Genomic DNA, 22,954 nt, shown 5'->3' with positions numbered 1-22,954 from the left:
ATTCCATCTAAGGATAATATCGTCCTGATCCTTCTGGTTCAGCCTTCATGACCTCTTGTTCATCCGATCGTCATACAAATTGGCGCCCTCTTGTGGAGCCTTATACAAATTACGTGGGACTTCTTCTGTTACCTATGGTTGCCTTATACATAATTTCGTAGAACTTTGTCAATTGCCTTTTCGCGGGCTATACACATTTTCTTGTCTATGTGTGAAGCATGATTTTCTTTATTATCATCTTCCTATCAGACCTGATTTTCCTTTTTTTGTTCAAGTTTGGCTAATTTGTAGCTATTTTTATTGATAATATATTTTTGTGTTATTTTTTCGCTAATAGGTAATCATGGTTTGACACATTTTAGTTTGTTTATTTTCGCTTATTGTATTTAAATGTCAGTGTAGTACCTTACACTTTCATTTCTGCCTTTTCGAATTCTAGAGTATCATTTTTTGAAGTATATAGTATAGTATCGATCTTTTTTATTGAGATATGTTTTTAGTTGAGTAAATGTGAGCATTTTTATTACTTTTCCTTATGTCAAAGGGATACGTCGTTTGTTATGTATCTAATATCTAGATCTTGAGCTGTGTATTTTTTTGTAGCAAATCACAAAGAAGTTGTAATTGTTTAACTTTTTGATTTTTACGTTTATTTTGTGCCGTACTTTCCAACTTTTGTGATTTATTGTAGTTTGCTTTATATCGTTTTATTGTGCATTTTACTTTTTATATTTTTGTATATGTATTGTGTTGCGGTATATTAATTTTTTTGTACTGTATTGCGTTTATTTTATTGCATTTAGGTACCGTTTTTGAGTTATGAAATGCTTTGTAACTGTTTTTAGAGGTAGCAATTATCACTATTATGATTGCGTTGTCTTCTAAATTTTCGGGTACATGCTTCTTCGTCGTTCAACGATATTGTTCTGTCTGGTTTTATGACCAATCTTTTCTGACGTTGTAGAATAATATTGTTGTAATGACTTCTGTGCAGTATATTTTTGGATTTTTATGTGGTTATGTATTTTTGCTGATATCCTATTTGGTTGATATCGTATGTTTTTTGGTACCAGAATGTTTTGAGTGGTTTTAGAGAGATTTTAGTCATGGCGTGGTGTTAGTGTGGAGAATGAAAGAGTCCTGCAGCTTTCCGTCATGATATTGTTTTAGGTTTGTGATTTAAGTCTTAAATGAAAGAAGTTAAGCTGTCCATTCCAGGAATTGTTTTTTTTACAATTAGCTATTAGTCGCGAGTGAAAGACCTCGGCGCATGCTGTTGTGAAATATGTTTGAGAAATTATGTTTTACCACTCCAATATCAGCATTCTAAGATTTGTTCTGTACAAAACTACATATATTATCAAAAAATATTCTTATTTTCAATGTAGAGTCTTCGTTTACCGTTACGTAATCTTAATATTTTTCGACTAGCCTACGATAAGGTGGTTGACATTTCAAAATTCTTGTCCCACCCCCAATAACATCTGTCAGGGCTAGAGGTACATATTTAAGTGTGTCTTTTGAACCTAATTTCAGATAAAGAGGCGTAATGTTTTTATAAGCTTTTATTTAGCATTATATGCTAAATAAGTTGCTATGTTGCAACCGCAAAAGCTTGTAGATACACTTATTTTGATAGTAGATATTTTTAAAGGGCTATGACCCTATTTTAGGTATTAATGAGATGTAAAAAGTAGCATCTTATTGCTTGTTTATATTTCACAAGTAGTTTGACTCGTGAATATAAATTTTCGATGTTTAGTTAGCAGATAATGCAAATATTTTTTGTTTCGAGTAAAAGAATTCGAGTAATTATTGTTAGTTCTGTCGATAGTTTGGGTGAATTAGGATAATGTTTTGGCAATTTTGTGTCGGCTATTAAGAATTGAATTTTTTTGTTAAATACAGGCACGTACTAGGCCCAGATGTATTTGCAGAATAAATTTTGTTCTTGGGGCTTACATAAAATACTATTTCGATAAAATGTCGTATCTATTTAGGACATCAGTCCCTACTAAATTGTGACACTTCCCTACCTGTGAGCTGCCTGTGATTTAACCTAACGATTTAAGTACCTTTATAATAATATATTATCATATATATTATAATAATAAGGCGTCTAGTATGCGTAATTACTTCCGGTCCTAATTAAAGGTAGATTTCGACAATTATCTGAACTTTCCTTTGTTCATTTCTTTCTATATATCTTTGTTGAGAACTCCATGGCATGTTTTACTAACTTCTCTATTCCTTTTGTTTGAGTTCGAATTTATTCGTTACGTGAGATAGTAATTGTGCTTTGGTAATTTTATATATTACTCGTGTTTATTTGCTTTTGTATTCTGTTTGCTGTTTGTATGTGTTTAGGCTCTTCCGGTACATGTTGTCGGGATAGCAGTAATTTTTTTGGGATAGTGTTGTGTGAACATTATGCCTACTTTGAGAATGTTTGATTGCGAAATGCTTTGTCCTAGACCGGCAAAGTGAAATCAAATAAGCAAACCACTAGCTATAACTAGTGCGTCTGTTATTATTGAAGTCCCGAATGAAAGATTTCGTGGCAATTTTTGAGTGTAGCTCATAAAGTCCTGGATGAGAGACTCCAAGGCACCTATGCGTTTAGTCAAGTTTGTTAGAGCTCGACTTTGTTGTTAGTGAACGCACTATGACAAATATTTTTATATTGAGTTTGCTTGTGCTAATTTTGCGTTTGGTTTTGAGTTAATTCCAATGGGGTTGACTTTATTTTAGTTAAGTAGATATTATTAAAGTTATTTATAATAATAACTTATAATGTATTCAGACATATCTTGTCCTGATTACATTCCTTGTTTTTTCTGTGAGTTTCTCGATTGGAAATTTTCCGCCGTGGCTAACCCCAGAAGATTTTTACGGAACTTTTGACCAACTTGTTTTCTTTCCCTGTCATAAAATTTCGACATTTCTTTGCAGTCAAAATCTTAGCATTGCTTGACGCTTACCTAGTTACCGGTTGAGGGGACAACCATAACGAAGTTTGCCTACGTTACCTTGTTGGCCACTCGCCTTTGTTGAGCTGGAGCAACTTTGATTTTCGCATCCAAAACTTCAACATTGGTATGTTCCACCTTTTTAGTTTGGCTAGAGCCATTTGTGTAGATATCTGCCATTGGTTGTTGTACTTGCGAGTCAACGAACCATACTTTGAGTCGACTTTCGAGTTGAATGTTTAGTTTTATGATAAGGATTTTAGAGCAACACTGTAGGTGTTTGCTGCCTTAGTCGTTTAGAATTAGAGTAGTCCTTGTATATATAGTTCCTAGTTTTTGTGTTTTATTTGAGTTTAGTTTATCTTAGAGATAACCCTTTTTAGTTTGGTGTTTGAGTTTTATAGCTTATTAGCTTTTTCCGATTTGGTCACTTGTGTTCAAGCACCTCAAGTACCAAAACCTATTTTAGTGTGTCTAGATCATTACCAACTGTGTCAGGCTACTGCTTGATGGTCAGTCTTTTGTTTATGGTGCTTACTGCAGACTCCGATTGTAAACAGTGGTATTGCACCACGGTTTAAATCGTGGGGGGAAGCTGTATAACGTTTAAGTTTTCCCAGTGTAGAATTTATTTCAGTTTTCATTGCTACATGGATTTTAACTTATTTCCCTGTAGATTCCAGAATCTCTAGTGCCGTGTTTTTCTTAGAAACACATGTGTCGCTATCCAAAATGTGAAGATTTGATATGCTTTTAGGTATACTAAGTCATTAATGCTTCACCCTCGAGTCATAACTCATCTTAAGTATTAGGTTCGCTAAGCCCTTTTACGAGTGGTAAGGAAATCTGTTCTTGAATATCTCTCACAGTTTCCCATAATTTTGATTGGTTGAAACCCCACCACTATCAAAGGACGCCAAAGGTTCATAAAAACCACAAATTCTTAAAATTCTGCATCATTTGTGAGTTGAGTTAATATAGTCATTATGTGAGATAAAAGTTTGTTCGTGTATTGTGGGCCCCGCCGATTAGGCAGGTAAGAGTATTAATGATTGTTTATTGGTATGTACAATAATTGTACAATTGCGTTTTCTATTTTTTTTTAAAGGGTCCACCTTTCACCTTCCACCTATGCATTATGTTGTCCAGCTGCTGTTTTATGAACACTGTTAAATACTATTATTCTTTCGACTGTGTCGTAAAGTTGAATTTCTTCATGGCCATCTTCCACACCTTGAGAGCCTGCCGGCTTATAAAGGGCCATCCTACCCTCTAACAGATGTTTTAAGTAAGTCACTCATCTTTTACTTATTGAAGAAGTTAGTAGAGACGCCTTTGTTATGTCCAGGGCAAGGACAATTTTGTGTTCTTTCGTGAAATAAGTTCAATGACCTAAAGTTTTCGCCCAGTTTGTGATAGTGACATTCTGAAAAGTAGGTCATACTTTTAGTATGAAGTTGATGATTATTTTTTTATTTTTAAATGGGTGATCATTTAAACTATAAACATTTACATTATGTAGATATTTTTCTGAGTATTATTAGAGTGTTATTAAGTATTGTTAGATAGGTATAAATATAAACAAAGAGCTCTTTCTTTTTTTGTTGTAAGTGAACGGTAAAATTTCTAGTTTCTATTTAGAGTATGGATTTTTTATTTTTTCGAGTAACTTCAGTTCATTTTTTTTTGAGTTAATAATTAATAGTTATATTCGTTCACTTACATTCCAATTTTTTAGTATTACTGTGTTGGTGAATACACCAATTTATATGCAGTGATTGTTATTATGTCGCCAACTTTTGTCTTATAGATTAACGGTTTAGGTATTTTTTGGTTTCTTAATTTTGTTGTTGGCGATCTTATACTGCGTATACACTGTACGTATTGTGTAAATATTGAGATTTCGTAGAGTATTTTAATAAATGTTACATTGAAATTTACGATGTCGTATTTTATTTAATTTTTTTACAGCTCAAGATTAGTACATTGATGTCTTGTCGTAGCATTCTTGCTAATTTGTTATTGTTGTGTTATGTTTCGTTAATTATTGTTCCTTTGAGTATTTTTTGGTCAAAATACCTGGCGCCCTATATTTTCGTTTGAGTATTAAGTATTTCCGTTTCCTTAGAGTCCAAGTGTCAAACCATCAGTTAATATTATCTATTTACCTTTTGTCTATCTTCGTTTCATTAGCTCTATTCGCATACCATTGTTTATTCATTTAACACCTTTCATTGTAACAGAAGCCCAACACAAAGAACCATGCCCACATCTCTTCCGACTGAGCAACGTGGCCATTGTTTCGTCAATGTAGGCAATTGGACCTTTCTATCTTCGGTCATTCCTTGATTCCATCTAAGGATAATATCGTCCTGATCCTTCTGGTTCAGCCTTCATGACCTCTTGTCCATCCGATCGTCATAAATTAAAGTCATAAAATTGTCTGGCCGAAAAATTGAAGCGAACCAATAAACTTACTTTTTTGTGCTCTTTTCAAATATGCAAACAGATTTTCAAAATTTGAATATACAGGGTGTTGTTTTAAGGTCACACTTACTTTATAATTTTTTGTTAATCCAGACCTGGATTTTTCTTACGGTTAGTATGTCGGTCGTTTGGGTTTTGAATGAGACATATGTGTACCAAATATCAAAAAAATATACAGGGTGGTTCCAAAGTTATGGCTTCGGAAAGAAATGGGCAAAATCGATAAAACACCCTGTAACTCGGTTATAAAAGTCGGTAAATTTAGTACATCTAGAACCGGCTCGGTGACCTCTATTCACCATTAAAGTATTTCCGTTTCCCAATGAAACACCCTGTATAAATATTCCTCAAGAAATCATCTGCAACAAGTTACAAACTTAGCGGAATTCTTCATTTTAAAAAACTGTAACATGCTGGAGAATTTCTACATTAAGAGACTTTAATGTTATGGTCAGTTAATAAAGTAAGAACAAAATATGAAGCAGCTGATCCAGTAAATTTACAGTTTTTTTTACACAAGCACTGCAGCTTTTTGTTATTTTTTTTGCTTTCTTCTTCTTGTTTTTTTAACCTTTAAGTCATTTTACCTTTATGTATAGGTCTATCTTTTTGCTTTCTTATTTTTATATTTTTTTAATAAGTTTGGTCGTGTGAGTCCAAAAATTTTGCTTTTTTTTTTAAAATAAAATGCATAAACGATACTTTATATTAAGAATCCCAAAATAGGTAGGTCAACTCTTAATACATCATAATTGTTTTGTAAATGGATCCGATTAATTATAATTATTACCTACCAATGTGTGGCTTCTTAACACAAAGTTTCGTTTATGCATTTCATTTTTAAAAAATTAAAATTTTTGGCTCACACGACCAAAATATAAACGTAAGGAAGCAAAAACAGGATTATATATAAGAGTAAAAGGACTTAAAGATTAAGAAAAAGGAGAAGAAAGCAAGAAAATAACAAAAAACGGCGGCTCTTGTGTAAAAAACTGTAAATTTACTGGATCAGATGCTTCATAGAGAGTTCAAGATGGCGCTGTAAGTGTAGGTTGTGCTAGGTTGGCTCCTGTATATAATTGTGAAAAGCAGTGGTTAATATTTGTTAATAGTTAAAATTTATGATATTTGGTCTTCATCAAGTAATTATGACCGAAAATATAAGAAAAACCCGTCAACAACAGAAGGAGCAACAGCAACTTGAAAGTCAGGTTAAACGACTAGAATCTGACGTGAAAGGTGGCATTGAGGAACTAAAATCGCTTATAGGAGAACAAAATATGGATGAGAGTTCCAAACCCAATTCCAGTAGTAAGAATATCTTAGAAAGAATTAAAATGCTAGAAGATAATTTTAATAGATCCCTTAACAGTATCAAAAGCGAGATAGAAAAACTAAGAGACACGTCTAATTCCTCTAAAAAAAGGATGGAATATCAACATCAGAACTACTTGCTAAACGGTATTGTGTTTAACAATATTCCAGAGAGTGAAGAACAACTACATCAACAGGTAGCAAAAATCATTAGTAATAAATTAAACATACAAATATCCGAAAACGATATTAATTTTTGCTATCGAATTGGCAAAAAACAAGAACGAGCTGTCAGTCAAAGGAAACCTCGACCAACGGCAGTTATGTTTATAAACAAGTGGAAGCGTGATCTAGTGTTCACAAATAAAACAAAACTGAAAGGCAGTGGACTTGTTATGATGGAACTCCTCACAAGAGAAAATCAAGCTCTTTATAAATACGCGTGTGACAAGTTTGGCTATAAGTGCTGTTGGTCGTGGAAAGGCCAAATTTTTGCAAGTGTCGGTGGTGAAAAGAAACAAATCACGAGTTTGGATATGGGAGACTAAATCATAATTTAACCAGTGAGTAAAAAAATTTATTGTTGATTTCTTGCTATTAACAAAAAGTTGAGCTGTGGGGCCAACTATGTGCCATTTTTGACAATCAAAAACACAAACTTTACGTAGAGTCCTAGTTTTTTTTTTGTTTGTTTTCCCATTAATTACTTGTTTCTGTTTATTTATTATTGTAAAAATAAATGTACAGTTCTACAAATTTAAATATTATGCCTCTACCTATTAGTGCGATATAATTATTATTCTCATATTAAATTAGATATAAATAAATTCTTCTTTTTATATTATGATTACTTTTGGTCATATTAATGTAAGATCACTGACTGCACCTTTTATTGAATTTAAAAACTGTGTTCTCTTAAAAAAATTTGATGTACTAGCAGTTAGTGAAACTTGGCTTACAAATTTCATTACCGACAAGGATATAGGTATAGATGGGTATAATGTGATAAGAAGGGATAGAAATGGAAATGGGGGAGGTGTGGCATTCTATGTTAGATCTCAAATTAAATATAAAGTTCTACAAACAAATAATAACAGTATTGAACACCTTTGCTTGGAATTGTTCGTAAGTAATAAATCGTATGGATTCTGTGTTGTATACAAACCACCTAAATTTAATGTCCGACATTTTTTTGACGAGTTTGAGAATATTCTATCTGATGTTTTGCCGTTGATTGAAACATTTTATTGTACTGGTGACTTCAATGTTAATTTGTTAAATACTGATTGCCCTGATACTAGAGTTGTCTGTGATTTTTTTGAAACAATGGGGTTACATCAAGTCATAGATCAGCCGACTAGAATTACGTCTAGTACGGCAACCCTAATTGATTATATTTTAACTACAAAACGAAGAACAATTCTTGATGTTGTCGTGGGATGTGTTGATTTTAGTGACCACGAGTTGTTGATATCTAATATAAATATAGAGATTAAAAAGAAAGAAATTGTTTATAAGACTGTAAGAAACTTTAAGGCGATAAATCAGACCGTATTCTATGAGGAATTACAATCTCTACCGTGGCGAAATATTTTTGATATTGAGGGTCTTGATGATAAAGTCGAGTTTCTTACCAATAATATAATATGCTTACTGGATCGTCATGCTCCCTATGTAACCTATAAAATTTCGAAAAATTATGCACCATGGATGACTGACACTTTACGTATTATGAAAAAAGAAAGGGACAAAGTATTGAGTTTATACAAGAAATACAAAAACATCCAAACTTGGGAGGAATACAAATCAATTAGAAATATGTTTACTTTAGCTGTCAGAAGAGAAAAAAAGGCTTTCTATTCAAAAAAATTGGATAATAAAAACGGGAAGGATCTTTGGAAATCCTTAAAAGTTATAGGTCTTGGTAGGGAAACTCAAAACAATACGCAACTGTCAGAAAATTTAAGTGATATTTCGGCAATGAATGACTACTTTATAAATTGTGTTCCCAATATGAATCCTAATTTAACACTTAAAAACTTTTATAGTCATAATTGTCGTGTGGACGTGGAAGCAAATTTTTCATGTGTTGAAGAAAGTGACGTTTTAAATGTCATTAAAAGTATAAAGAGTGCTGCTACCGGATATGATAAAATAAATATACTAACAATTAATATGTGCCTTCCCTTTTTATTGCCTTATTTGACACACATTATTAATGCTTGCATTCTAAGAGCCGAGTTCCCGTCAATGTGGAAAGTTGCAAAAATTATACCGGTACCGAAAACAACTAATCCGACAGGATATAACGAAATCCGACCAATTAGTATACTGCCCACTTTCTCAAAGATACTAGAGAAAATTCTAAATCAGCAACTACAGGTTCACTTGAGTCAACATAAAGTTCTACCAGAAAATCAGTCTGGTTTCAGAAGGGATCACAGCTGTACTAGTGCCTTGTTAAAGATAACTGATGACATATTTGATGCCTGCGATAATGGTTTAATCACAGTGCTGATACTTCTGGATTACTCGAAAGCATTTGATACGCTTGATCATTCGCTATTAACTTCAATGTTTAAGTATATTGGTATGTCTCAGCGGGCATCGGATATGATATCTAGTTATCTCAGTAATAGAAGTCAAGCTGTTCATTACAACGGTAGGACATCAAACTATCTTAATACAAATAAAGGGGTACCACAGGGCTCTATTTTGGGTCCCAAATTGTTTAGTATTTACACTTCAAACTTTCCTGCAAACTTTCTCTCTTGTAACCAACACTATTTTGCTGATGATACTCAAATATATTTATCTTTTAAGCCTGATGAGTCTGAACAGGCAGTGGCAGCAATCAACTATGATTTAGAAAGAGTTTATCAGTTTTCGACTAGCCATTGTCTTCGACTTAATAACAACAAGTCGGTAGGCATAGTGTTTGGTTCAGCGGCGCGGAGAGAAATCTTTCTGAGAGACTTTGCTCACATGATCACCATCGATAATTCTTCAATAGAGTTTAAGGAAACTGTGAAAAACTTAGGTTTACATATAGATCAAAACCTAAGATTTGGTGGTCATGTGGCCAAGTGTTTGCAGAAAAGTTATTTGAACCTGAAGTTTTTATTCCAATCTCGTCATATATTTACTAAAAAATTAAAAAAATTGCTCTGTGATACTTTGGTGTTATCACACTTTAATTACTGTGATACCATTTATAATTCCTGTATCACAGAACGTGACAGTTATCGGATATAAAAAATGCAAAATTCTTGTCTGCGTTTGATACATGGTATCCGTAGATATCAAGCAATTAGTTACAAACTTAAAGAAACAGGGTGGTTAAGTATGAAACATAGAAGACATGTACATTCAGCTTGTCAATTCCAAAAAATTATTATTTTCAAAACCCCCCCGTATCTCTATAATAAAATAAAATTCCGTACTGATGTACACAATATTAACATAAGACATAAAAACGCCATTTCTATTCCTTATCATCGTACACAGCAATACAAGCGGTCTTTTACATATCAAATAGCCCAAGTTATGAATAAATATACTACTGGTACTAATTTTACTCAAAACAAATTTAGAAGGTTCGTTATTGAAAAATTAGGAAATATTGCATAGGTAGAGTTGGCTGACATGGTATGAGTAGAGCTTACATTCAAAGCGCATATTGGTAAACTAAAGTTAATTAATGTTACATTTTGATTTATTTTTACTTAAATGTTAGTAGGTAACGTATTATACATAATCCTAGATATTTTTTTTTATTATTTGTTTTGCCCAGGTTAGCTGAACAGACAGGACATGTATTCTGCCCCGCATTATACATCTCCTGAACTGAAACTCGCCTGGAGCTTTTTTTTTTAAACTAATATTCATTATGTGAATAATATTATAGAATGAATAAAGGCCTTTATTATTATTATTATTATTATATTTTGTTCTTACTCTATTAACTGACCATATAACATTAAAGTCTTTTCATGTACAAAAATTCTCCAGCATGTTATATTTTTTTAAAATGAAAAATTCCGCTAAGGATGCATTTGGCTGCAGATGATTTTTTGAGGAATATTTATATACATTTTGAACTATTTATTAAACAAAATATCTTTGCTGAGCAAAGTAGACTTTTTTACTTTTCCCTTTTTAAAACTTGGAAAACTTAAAACGATTGAAAATTCTTGCCAATTTGCAAACATGTTGTAAATAAAGTCTATTTTACGAAGAAAAAATACTCCACTTACCTCCAGACATAGCATCCGCTATAAACTAACAAAATAATACACGTCTATAGTTCTAAATGAAAACCAAACAATGCCCCAATATTATTGTATAACACACTTAATTTTTATTTGGTCCGCTGTCGTTCAATCACAATTTTACACTAATATAAATATATGATGATGAACAAGTTGCTGATATGAGCACATTGTGTGAATGTTAGGGTATAGAAAGTCTAATGCTCACAATCTTATTGAAGGTTTTTATTTAAACAGTTTTCGGGCAAACGGGGCCCGAAAACCGACTCGTCTTTGTTTATCCCAAATTAATTTTTTTTGCAACGCTGTAAGTCAGAAAATGATGAAGTTACCCTAATACTTTGGATAGTTTATGAAAGAAGAAGATTTATAATATTAATTTAATTTAAAAAAAATGACAAAAATAATTTTAAATACTGCAAAATTATTTTGCAAAAACATGTGAATTAAAAAAAGGGGGGGCTAACTTCGTCCCTAATTGTCCTAGGACAATTGTTTTTCTTTCTAAATGTGTATAAAAATTAAGTCTTTCCAAATATGAAAAAATAATTTTTCTACGGGAAACGGTTAATAAGTTATTCTAATTGTTTATAAGTAAGCAAAAAAATCGACGTGTTTTACAAAATAATTTTACACTGTTTAAGACTACTTTTTTGTCATTTTTTGAAGTTATAACAAAATAAAGGTTATTAATATAGATGTCCATACTACTCAAAAAATTTGGTTTCGGCCTGGAGGGGGATGTGTCACGAGAAAAATCTTTCTTATATCTCTGGACTACAGAAACGAAGTTAGAAAACTATAGGTTCTTCCAAGTTGTGCGTTACCTTTTTCGCTTTCCGGTGACACAATTATAATATATCTGCTTGTTCCAACTGCGTTGCTTCACCAGAAACGAAGTTGGAAATCTATAGATTCTTCGAAGTTGTGCGTTACCTTTTTCGCTTTCCGGTGACAATAATTGTCACCGGAATAATTACAGTTATTATAATATTATATCTGCTTGTTCAAACTGCGTTGCTTCACCAGAAACAAAGTTAAACTTTTAATTTATGAATGTTTTTTATATTGATAACGATTTCCGAAGTGAAAGTCGAAACGTCAAGTAAACTTGATTTCAAACTCGAACTGTGGCTTATGCCCAAATAAAATAGTAAATCTTATTTTGTATTTCTTACGCCGGTAAGAAGACAACAATGAAATCACCTTTTTTTTACATTGATCAGCATGTATAATTTTTATTTCAGCTTCTATTGCCCTTCAGATTTCTACTTTAAGTTATTTTTTAAATGGTTCTTTGTTGAGGATCCCACAATAATGATTTGCCACGGTAAACTTTCCACTCCATCACTAACAAATATTCAACTCAGGCTAAAACCAACAAACCACTCGCAAACCCGTCCAAATACGTATTGCGAACCATCAAAGCGTTTGTTGAAAAAAAAAACCGACAGAAGTTAGATCGTGGTGCGCCGTGTGCGAGCCGTTTGTGCGCCACTTGAAAACACGTACTAATCTAACAAACATGCTGCGCGCGAGCGGCTCGCACACCGAGCGGAGCGCATATGTATACCCGCCTTAACATTAACACATTAACACGGCATTCATACATTATAACGACGTTCGTAAACCACTCAGTACGTTGCACCGCATGACACATAGAAATTTCAGGCATACGCATTTCAGCACTGTTTATTTTGCCGCATATCGTACTTACTAAACACTTGTCAAAGTACTCCGAAATACCTATCAAATAAGCTCCAGAGGAAGTTGATATCAAAATTTTTGCTACTAAATTTTTTCAAAATTTATGCTCCAAAATTTATACTCCAAAATTTTTTTCAAAAATTTATTGTTTTTTATAATAATCCGTTACTTTTTATGAAGTCAGGTTCTTCTTCTTCTTTCTGTTTTTTGGTCTCGCTGCAAGGCGATTACCAGCACGATTTATAGGCGATTTTGATGTAGCCTGGCTCTAAGCCATACCAAAATCGCTGACTATGTTCTTGTGAGAAGCTTTTGATGAGGTGTGATATAATTAAACGAGATTAATTGGGTCAGGTTAAGTATGATTAAAACATAAATTAAATGACAAATAGCAACATATAACACGAATACATATAAACAGTTGAGCCTTGCAATTTGTAAGGTTGACATCATATGACTATTTGACTGTACGAGAATTATTAATATAGAAGTTGATAATTTTAATCACAACTTGGCAACAGTGTTTTCGTTAATTATCATTTCTCAGAATTTAGTGCCTAGAATTTTGCTGCTTTTCTATAGTAAAACTGATTTGTTACAATGTGTCGTTTCTCCTGAATATAGACAGTAGTTTTTTGAATTCGATATATAATAAATATATTCGAATAATATAAAAAATGAAAAATTTATAGTTGTGTCACTGTGCGATCATGTTTCGAGTAGCTGATATAAACTGATTTATACAGGGTGTCCAGAAACTCTCCCGACAAACGAAGACAGGAGATTCCTCAGATAATTTTAAGACAATTTAACCAAATTCGTCTGGTCCGAAAATGCTTCGTAACGGAGCTAGAGCTCTTTGAAGATGGCGTCTTAATTAGTTTTTCTTAAATAACTCAAGAACCCTTATATTGAGAAAAACGAAAATTGGTACACATATTTATAGGCTATTGATTATATTCAAATCTATATATGAAAAAACCGCGGAGTGCTACCATTTAAAGGGGTGCGTTTTTGAGAAATGGGTGAATTAGTCCCTGGGCACAGGTTACATTAGGGTGAGTTCTATGCACTTTTGCTACACACATATCTACATAAAAATTGTTCCTGGTTAAATTTCCTATCTAAATATCACCTTTTAAAGTCAATGATACTTTTTTTTTACAAAAATATGTGTGTGTTTATGTTTTATTGGCACTGGTTTAAGCAACCAACTGGCCAGTCAATGTGTTTTGAATTCTCTCTTTTACAAAATATATGCTTATATTTTTACAAAAATATATTCAAGAGAAAAAGCACAAAGAAACCCAAAAGAAAGAAATTTTGTTTTTTGTCCCATAACTTTTGTCCTAGAGGATATAGGTATAGACATTGCTTTACAGAAAAAAACCTACATATTTCTTCTTTAAAATGTTGTTTAGTAGAGGTAATTAGCATTTATAGTTTTCGAAATATGATTTTTCAAAATTCGCCACTCACAGTAATTTTCCTTGTTATTTCGCATATATTGTTCTGTAACTTTTTTCTACGTAACTTTAGGTATATGTAATGGTACACGTAATAGGAATAGAAATCAATTACCTTTAAAATGGTCTGCTGTATAACGTTGTACGACTTTTTTAAAGTGATTATAATACATTATATATTATATAATATTATATTTTATATAGTATATATAATATAATATTATATTATATATTATATAACACCTAATACGAAAAAAATATTATTTTTTACATTTTTTACGATTATTTTTTAAATTTCTCATTATATAGTAGGGTGGTTCGAAAAAAACTTTTTTTCTTATTTCAGATCGCTATAGTGCGCAAAAGTTGCCATTGGAATAGACTTGAAAAAAGCACTAATTATTATTTTTTTACTAATTTGTCTTCCGGTCGCGCAATACCATCGAAGTTAGCAAAAATTGTGAAAAACCTTAATTTTTCAAATGTTTTTTAAACAGGCCAGATGGTTTTAATTGCGTTCCTATACCATGAATTAACTACTAAAAGTATGTAAAATCAATATAAATGCACTTATTATACATTTGTTTCATATCTTCCGGTCGCGCAACATAATACAAAATGAGTAAAATTAGTAGTTTTTGCAAAATTTTAAAGTTTGACTGTTTAGTACAATTTAATCATACGACTTTTAGAGATGCTCTAGTTTAATTCAATTACAATAATATATTTAAAATCCAAGCATCTAAGATACATTTTGATATTCAAGTTGAATTAGGTCGCACAGCTTCGTCAAAAACAGCAGACTACAGAGAGGCGAGGCGAAAGTGACGAATGCCCGCGAAGCTCGCGCAGCCACAAATAGAGATACATGTGGGAAGACCTCTACAATGGAGTATTTGTCTTCTCCATTACAACCAACTGCCATTCCGCCACCTTTTCCAACACTTAGATGGAAATACAACAGGCACTATAGGATATCCGGACCGATTGGAAAGGCCCTACCTGATTGTGAAAGACTACCAGTTGTTGTTGATTTTAATCGTTGGCATCGCTGAGCGGTGCAATAATGTGTTTCTAATATAGCCGTCTCTGAAACTGTGTCCGCGCACTTTACTTGAAGCTACGGTCACTAGTTTAACGCATCTTTCAACTGCCTGTGTATGGCATGACAAAGTATCTATACTCACAACAATCTTGAAGTCATTGCTCACATACTGTTTTATCTCTTCATTAGTCAATGTTCGTAGCAATAGAGGGGAGTCAGTGTACTGGTGTTCCATTTGATAATTTCGTAATACTATTTAGCTTCAAAGTTTAAGTTTGGTGGTTTAAAGATTCTGATAGAGTCACTTTCAGATATTGCTTGCTTTTCCTTCATGATACGCCTAAAGCCCAGCTCTCGGATATGGTTTCTGTCGTCAGTTACCATAGCCAAAAGTAAATTTTCGGGATGGGCAAAGTAAGCATTCCGTTGTAAAACGGGATCAACAACTTGAAGAAGCTCTTCTGGTAAGTACCTTGAATATTCAATGATTTTGTAATCATGTCTAGGCCCATCTGTGAATTTGTGGTTTATTATTTGGCAAACCACATAGGCATATTATAACATTTGAGAATGAATGTGATAATCTCTCTCAGATTTTCAGAAGGGTTGGACACAATGATATATAAACGCAAATCTCGGTTTGCAGTAGTAAGCCATCTTGAATGTGACGTTGAGATAGGATCACGTGCCCACTACAAAGTCTTCTGAACAATGTCCTGACTTGATGACTTCTGATATCTCAAGCAAGTACAATTATTGGCGATTGATAAGAATACGCTTGTCAACTTTTGGAATCTCACAATCAATAGGATTAAAATCAATAAGTCTTCTTTCACAATCAGGTAGTGCCTTTCCAATTGGTCCGCAATATCCTATTGGGCCTGTTGTATTTTCATCTAAGTGTTATAAAAGGTGGTGGAATGGCAGTTCGTTGTAATGGAGAAGACAAATACTCCATTGTAGAGGTATTCCAACATGTATCTTTTTTTATGGCAGGGCGCGCTTCGCTGGCATTCGTCACTTTCGCCTCGTCTCTCGATAATCTGCTGTTTTTGACGAAGCTGCGCGACCGAATTCCACTTGAATATCAAAATTTATCTTATATGCTTGGATTTTAAATATATCATTGTAATTAAATTAAACTATACCATCTCTAAAAGTCGTATGATTAAATTGTACCAAACAGTCAAACTTTGAAATTTTGCAAAAACTACTAATTTTACTCATTTTGTATTATGTTGCGCGACCGGAAGATATGAAACAAATGTATAATAAGTGCATTTATATTGATTTTACATACTTTTAGTAGTTAATTCATGGTATAGGAACGCAATTAAAACCATCTGGCCTGTTAAATAAATATACGAAAAATTAAGGTTTTTCACAATTTTTGCTAACTTCGATGGCATTGCGCGACCGGAAGACAAATTAATAAAAAAATAATAATTAGTGCTTTTTTCAAGTCTATACCAATGGCAACTTTTGCGCACTATAGCGATCTGAAATAAAAAGAAAGGTTTTTTTCGAACCACCCTATTATATAGTGGGTTCGCTAAACTCAGACACAACTGGCTAGTGACTTTAGTCGGTAATTTTTTTGTTTTTGGTCAACTTTGCCATTAAGATCGGTAAAATTACTAACTATTTAGTAATTATTTTTTTGGCAAAATTACTTACTAAAATCACTAGCCAGTTGTGTCTGAGTTTAGCGAACCGACTATAACTTTTTGTTTCTTGTACATGAATATACTATATATTGCTCAATAAAGAGGGCTTACTTTCTGTTCTTTAAAATTCTTTGATATTTTTGTACCTGTTTTATTTAAAATTATTTCTTTTACAAAAATTACATAAATATTAGTTTTAGAAAACATCACTTTAGTTAAAATTATTTAATAGTTGAGATTTAACAAATTTTCAAAAACAAAGTCCATCTCTCCGTTAGCATTAGCTTCAATATTTTCCTCTGACACCTTAGTTATCTTAAGAGTTCCCATAATTAGTATCCATGCACATGCACCCTTTGCAGAATATTGAACAACTAATTCCTATCTTCCTACAACCGCAATTTTTTGTACATCCTTTGGTACATTTACATGCTATTTTTTCAAGCAAAGCTTGTGGTGCAGGAGCTTTGACAGTAAATATTGGAATTAATCCATATTTTGAAGTTTACCCGGTCAAGTCAAGTGGATCCAAAGGTCCACATATAAAAAATAAGATTCAATCTTAACACACTATCACATAGAAAAGTTATAATGAGAAGTTTAAAAAATAATCCTAAAATCAAGAATCGTTGCAAGTACTTATTACATTTTGAAAAAGCATATCTTATTCAAAAATAATCCTAGAATTTTGTATAATACACCATTTTAAAGTAAACAGAATAAGCTTTCTTTTTTATTCTATAATATATACCTAAATGTAGAAAAAAAAGTTATACTGGGAAATTTAAAAAATAATCGTAAAAAATATAAAAACTCGTTAAAAGTATAAAATCTTGAAAAAGATAACCTCTTTAAAAGAAGTCGTACAACATTCTACAGTAGAACATTTTAAAGGTAATTTATTTCTATTCCTCTTACATGTACCATTGCATATGCCTAAAGTTACGTAGAAAAAAGTTACAGAACAATATTTGCGAAATAACAAGGAACATGACCCAAAATTGCTGTGAGTGGCGAACTTTGAAAAATCATATTTCGAAAACTGTAAAAACTAATGACCTCTACTAAACATCGTTTTAAAGAAAAAATATGTAAGTTTTTTTTCTGTGAAGCAATGTCTATACATATATCCCCGTGGACAAAAGTTATGGGACAAGAAACAAAATCTCTTTCTTTTGGGTTTCTTTGTGCTTTTTCTTTTGAATATATTTTTGTAAAAAAAGTATCTTTGACTTTAAAAAGTTATATTTAGATAGGAAATTTAACCAGAAACAATTTTTATGTAGACGTGTTTGTACCAAAAGTGCATAGAACTCACCCTAATGTAACCTGTGCCCAGGGACTAATTCACCCATTTCTCAAAAACGCACCCCTTTAAATGGTAGCACTCCGCGGTTTTTTCATCTATAGAGATTCATTGACCATATGAAATAATACCCCGTTAACCCCGTTAACGTTGTAGTTCCTTTCTATAGTACATAATCAATAGCCTATTATCTTCCAGAGATAAATCGATTTCGTCCATTGTGAATTTCTAGTACCAGTCATAGGCGTATTTTTTGGGTGGGGCGACGGTTATTTTATCGCATAACTATTTTGTCTTTATCTTTTAAGCGTTTTTGATACTGGATTATCAAATTGTCAGGTATTCTAGTACTAATAGGTACTCTTGCTTTAAGTCGGTAGAACACACCGTTTTCTAGAAAAATCGATTTGAAAATTTTTCGCTTCCTGAATTTGAAAGAAAATTGAAAATTTTCAAAAAAAAAACGGTGTATGTTACCCACTTAAAGCAAGAGTAACTTTTAATACTGGAATACCTCATAATTTCTTAATCTGGTGTCAAAAAGTCTTAAAAATTAAATACAAAAAAGTTATGCGATAAAATAACCGTTAACCTACCCAAAACGCACGCAAATGACCGGTACTAGAAATTCGCAATTAATGAAATCGATTCATTTCTGGAATATGAATAAACGTACCAGTTTTCGTTTTTCTAAATAGTTTTTTTTTAACATTTTTTTGGTATTCAAAAAACGAAAATTTTTCAAATCGATTTTTCTAGAAAACGGTGTATCCTATCGACTTAAAGTAAGAGTACCTTTTAGTACTACGATACCTTATATTTTAATAATCCAGACTCAAAAATGCTTAAAAATTAAAAACAAAAAAGTTATGAGATAATATAACTGTTGCCCTACCCAAAACGGACGCCTATGACCGGTATTTACAATGGATGAAATCAATTTATATCTGGAAGATTAATATGTGTACCAATTTTCATTTTTCTAAATAGAAGCGTTCTGGAGATATTTAAGAAAAACTAATTACCAGACGCCATCTTCAAATAGCTCTAGCTCCTTTAGGAAGCATTTTCGGACTAGATGAATTGGGTTAAATTGTCTTAAAATTATCTGAGGAATCTCCTGTCTTCGTTTATCGGTAGAGTTTCTGGACACCCTGTATATACTTACTGCACTTAAAACTTCATCCCTGTGTCCCTCTACACCACCAAATATGGCAATACAAACATCAGACTTAATGTTCCACAGTCTCAACGAATGATCTTTGGATATTGAAAGTAGGAGATTCGGATCCTTTGGATGGAATTTGAGTTCATTTATAGCATGGCCGTGACCTATGTAATGTCTGATGCAACTCATAGTAATTGGGTTTAAAATTCTAATCACACCTCTAGACCCAGCAACAGCTAAAAGTGGTTTTCCTAGATCCTCATCGTGTGACCAGGCACAAGTGTAGTAGTTTTCATCCAGCTGGAAGTTAGAATAGGAAAGTTAAGAGTTTAATGCCATTATTTTAAAGTTACAAAAATATATTGTTTTTTGCCGAACTTTGTTAATACACTGCGCGTCAAAATTAACGCATATTAAAAATCCTGGTAAATCAAAGAATTTTACTATTATCTCCAGTAATATATTACGTAAGAAAGGTAAAAACGCTGATGTTTTTTATCATTTTTTGCAAATGAATTAAAAACATGCTAGTTGTGCCTCATTTTAATTCGAATTTAGTTGGGTTGGAATACGTTGTGATGAATGTTCAAAGGCATTTTCCAGTTTATTAGTGTTTTTTCCATTGAAATGAACCCCCAGCAGCAAGAAAATCTAAATTTGTCAGAAAGTGACTGTACTCTTTGCGAAGAAGGTTACCGTCAAGTTGAACTCCATTCAACCATTTCAGAAGTCAACACATTTTACTATTACTGGAAGTATATTTGAACAGAATTAACAATTACCTGAACGGTTGCAGACAACTCGGTTTTACTGTAAGTTGAGAAGACCCGGTCAAGGCCGCAGAAAGTTACAACTCCTACTAACCAAGACCGGTTTTTGACCCTTCATATATTGAGATAAAGGCAAGGTTTATTAAATACCAGTACTTCTCTACAAAATGAATTTTTAGATCGTTGCCAGTGGCCCATTCTTAACTAGAGATCATAGAAGGCAAAGATTGCATTTTGCTTGTAAACATGTTTGGAATAATGAGGATTGGAGAAGAATATTGTTCACTGATGAATCCAGGTAGTCTTTTTTCTTATGATAGTCTAAGATATGATATAAGGTCGATTTGCACCGATCTGTTTAATGAATAAAAATTATTGAAGGTATACTTCTTTAGGCGCAATTGGGGGGGTGAATCTTGATTATTCTGCGCGCTTGCGCGCACATACAGTATGGAGTTCGTTACTAAATGTTTTAAGTTATTTATGTATCAGTCCAAAAAAGGTGTGGAAAAGATATACTAGTGTTTTTAGTAAAATATATTTATTATAATTTTTGTGTCTTTGGATTTGTCTACCTCGGGAATAAGATAATAAGTAATATTTAAAGTATTAATTTTTATAATTCACTTGGTCTATTTGTCACTATGTCTGAGAAATCTTGTACCCCGCATAAACAAAAGGAGTATAGCTCAGTGGTAGAGCGTTCGACTGGAGATCAAGAGGTCCCCGGTTCAACCGGGTATTTTCTATTTTTTTTTAATTTTTGGTATTATTTTAATAAAAATTTTTGGAAAGAAGTAAAAATTAGTTTAATCTTTAAATAAAATACAAATAAACTGTTCAAAAGTATATTAATTTCGTTTAAATCATATAATAGAAGTATAACTTCTTACGTGCGTACAAAGTAGACACACATTCTTTTTTGGATATGTAATTTAGCATGTTAACAATTACAAAAAACAAGGGTTGCCCGATCTAATCTTGTTCTAATAGTCTAAAAGAGCTAGAGCCGAAAAATCATTGGTATAATGCCTCCTCTACATATCAGCAGACGCGTCTGCGGATGCATCTGCCGATGTATCTGATGCCTCCTCTACATATCAGCAGACGCGTCTGCGGATGCATCTGCGGACGCATCTGCCGATGTATCTGATGCCTCCTCTACATATCAGCAGACGCGTCCGCGGATGACATCCCCGTATGCATCCGCAGATGTGTAGATGGGGTAATTTGGTCGTCTGTTGTTTATTTTTTGCATCTGCCGACGCGAAAAATAAACAACAGACCACCAACAGACGACCAAATTACCCCATCTACACATCTGCAGATGCATACGGGGATGTCATCCGCGGACGTGTCTGCTGATATGTAGATGAGGCATCAGATACATCGGCAGATGCGTCTGCTGATATGTAGAGGAGGCATCAGATACATCGGCAGATGCATCCGCAGACGCGTCTGCTGATATGTAGAGGAGGCATAAGTAATACGGAGTTTGGCATGTGAAATGTGTCTATGCCTCCTCTACACATCGGCAGACGCGTCTGCGAATGCATCTGCCGATGTGTCATCACGCGCTGACCACACATCTGTAGGTACACATCTGTAATGCCTCCTCTACATATCGGCAGACGCGTCTGCGGATGCATCTGCCGATCTGCCACATCTGTAGTACACATCTGTAAATCGTTCAGTCTGTGTTAATTCTCGGGTGACGCAATATTTACTTTGAATTCACTGCGAAAACTAATGCGTCGTAGAGGTCCGAGGTAAACAACAGACGATCAAATGACCCCATCTACACATCTGCGGATGCATACGCAGATGCCGTCCGCGGACACGTCTGCCGATGTGTAGAGGAGGCATAAATCGTTGAGTCTGTGTTAATTCTCGGGTGACGCAATATCTACTTTGAATTCACTGCGAAAACTAATGCGTCGTAGAGTTCCGAGGTAAACAGCAGACGATCAAATTACCCCATCTACACATCTGCGGATGCATACGCAGATGCCGTCCGCGGACACGTCTGCCGATGTGTAGAGGAGATTTATTGATAATTATGATCCCTCTAATGTCTCCTCTACACATCGGCAGACGTGTCCGCGGACGGCATCTGCGTATGCATCCGCAGATGTGTGGATGGGGTAACTTGATCGTCTGTTGTTGGCCTCGGACCTCTACGACGCATTAGTTTTCGCAGTGAATTCAAAGTAGATACTGCGTCACCCGAGAATTAACACAGACTGAACGATTTACAGATGTGTACCTACAGATGTGTGGTCAGCGCGTGATGATACATCGGAAGATGCATCCGCAGACGCGTCTGCCGATGTGTAGTGGAGGCATCAGGCTGACACCTCAGTGGATACAGGACGTAGCAATAAGGGATGAAAGGGGAAAGTTAGTGTAGTCATTAAAGGTTTTCACCTCCTATTTTGTTAAACCTCCATCGATTTGCATGAAAATTGGTGACTAGTTAGAGCATACCTCTAGAAACAAAACTGATTTGGTGCCAACTTGCACTTTTGCCCTGGGGTGGATACCACCCCTTCTCGGGGGTGAAAACTATTTTATTAAAAAAAACCCCACAAATCGATAGAGGGACAAAGTTTAAGTAAAATTTGTTATATCATTTTATTAAAATAACTTAATACTTTTTGAGTTATTAAAGATAAAAGATTTGTCTGTTTAAGAGCCCATGCGTGAAGTTACGGATGATAAAAAGAACATATTAATTAATTTTGTATGTTACTAAAATATTATTTTTATATTATTTCGATATTA

The 22,954-nt window shown here is 33.5% G+C and overlaps 1 protein-coding gene across 1 annotated transcript in view; it reads right to left on the bottom strand.

Annotated features, from left to right (window-relative positions):
• Positions 1-22,954, bottom strand: part of LOC114336189 (polycomb protein eed-B) — an 85,228-nt gene that overhangs the window by 47,927 nt on the left and 14,347 nt on the right. Inside the window, exon 4 of the mRNA XM_028286519.2 lies at positions 19,401-19,700. Within this exon, the coding sequence (XP_028142320.1) occupies positions 19,401-19,700 (300 nt within the window). The remainder of the gene's footprint in view (positions 1-19,400; positions 19,701-22,954) is intronic.

The sequence above is a fragment of the Diabrotica virgifera genome, chromosome 9, assembly GCF_917563875.1.
Source record: "Diabrotica virgifera virgifera chromosome 9, PGI_DIABVI_V3a".
Classification (NCBI taxonomy): Eukaryota; Metazoa; Arthropoda; class Insecta; order Coleoptera; family Chrysomelidae; genus Diabrotica; species Diabrotica virgifera.
Note: the sequence above shows the minus strand (reverse complement) of the source record. Positions and strands in the feature narration are given on the sequence as shown.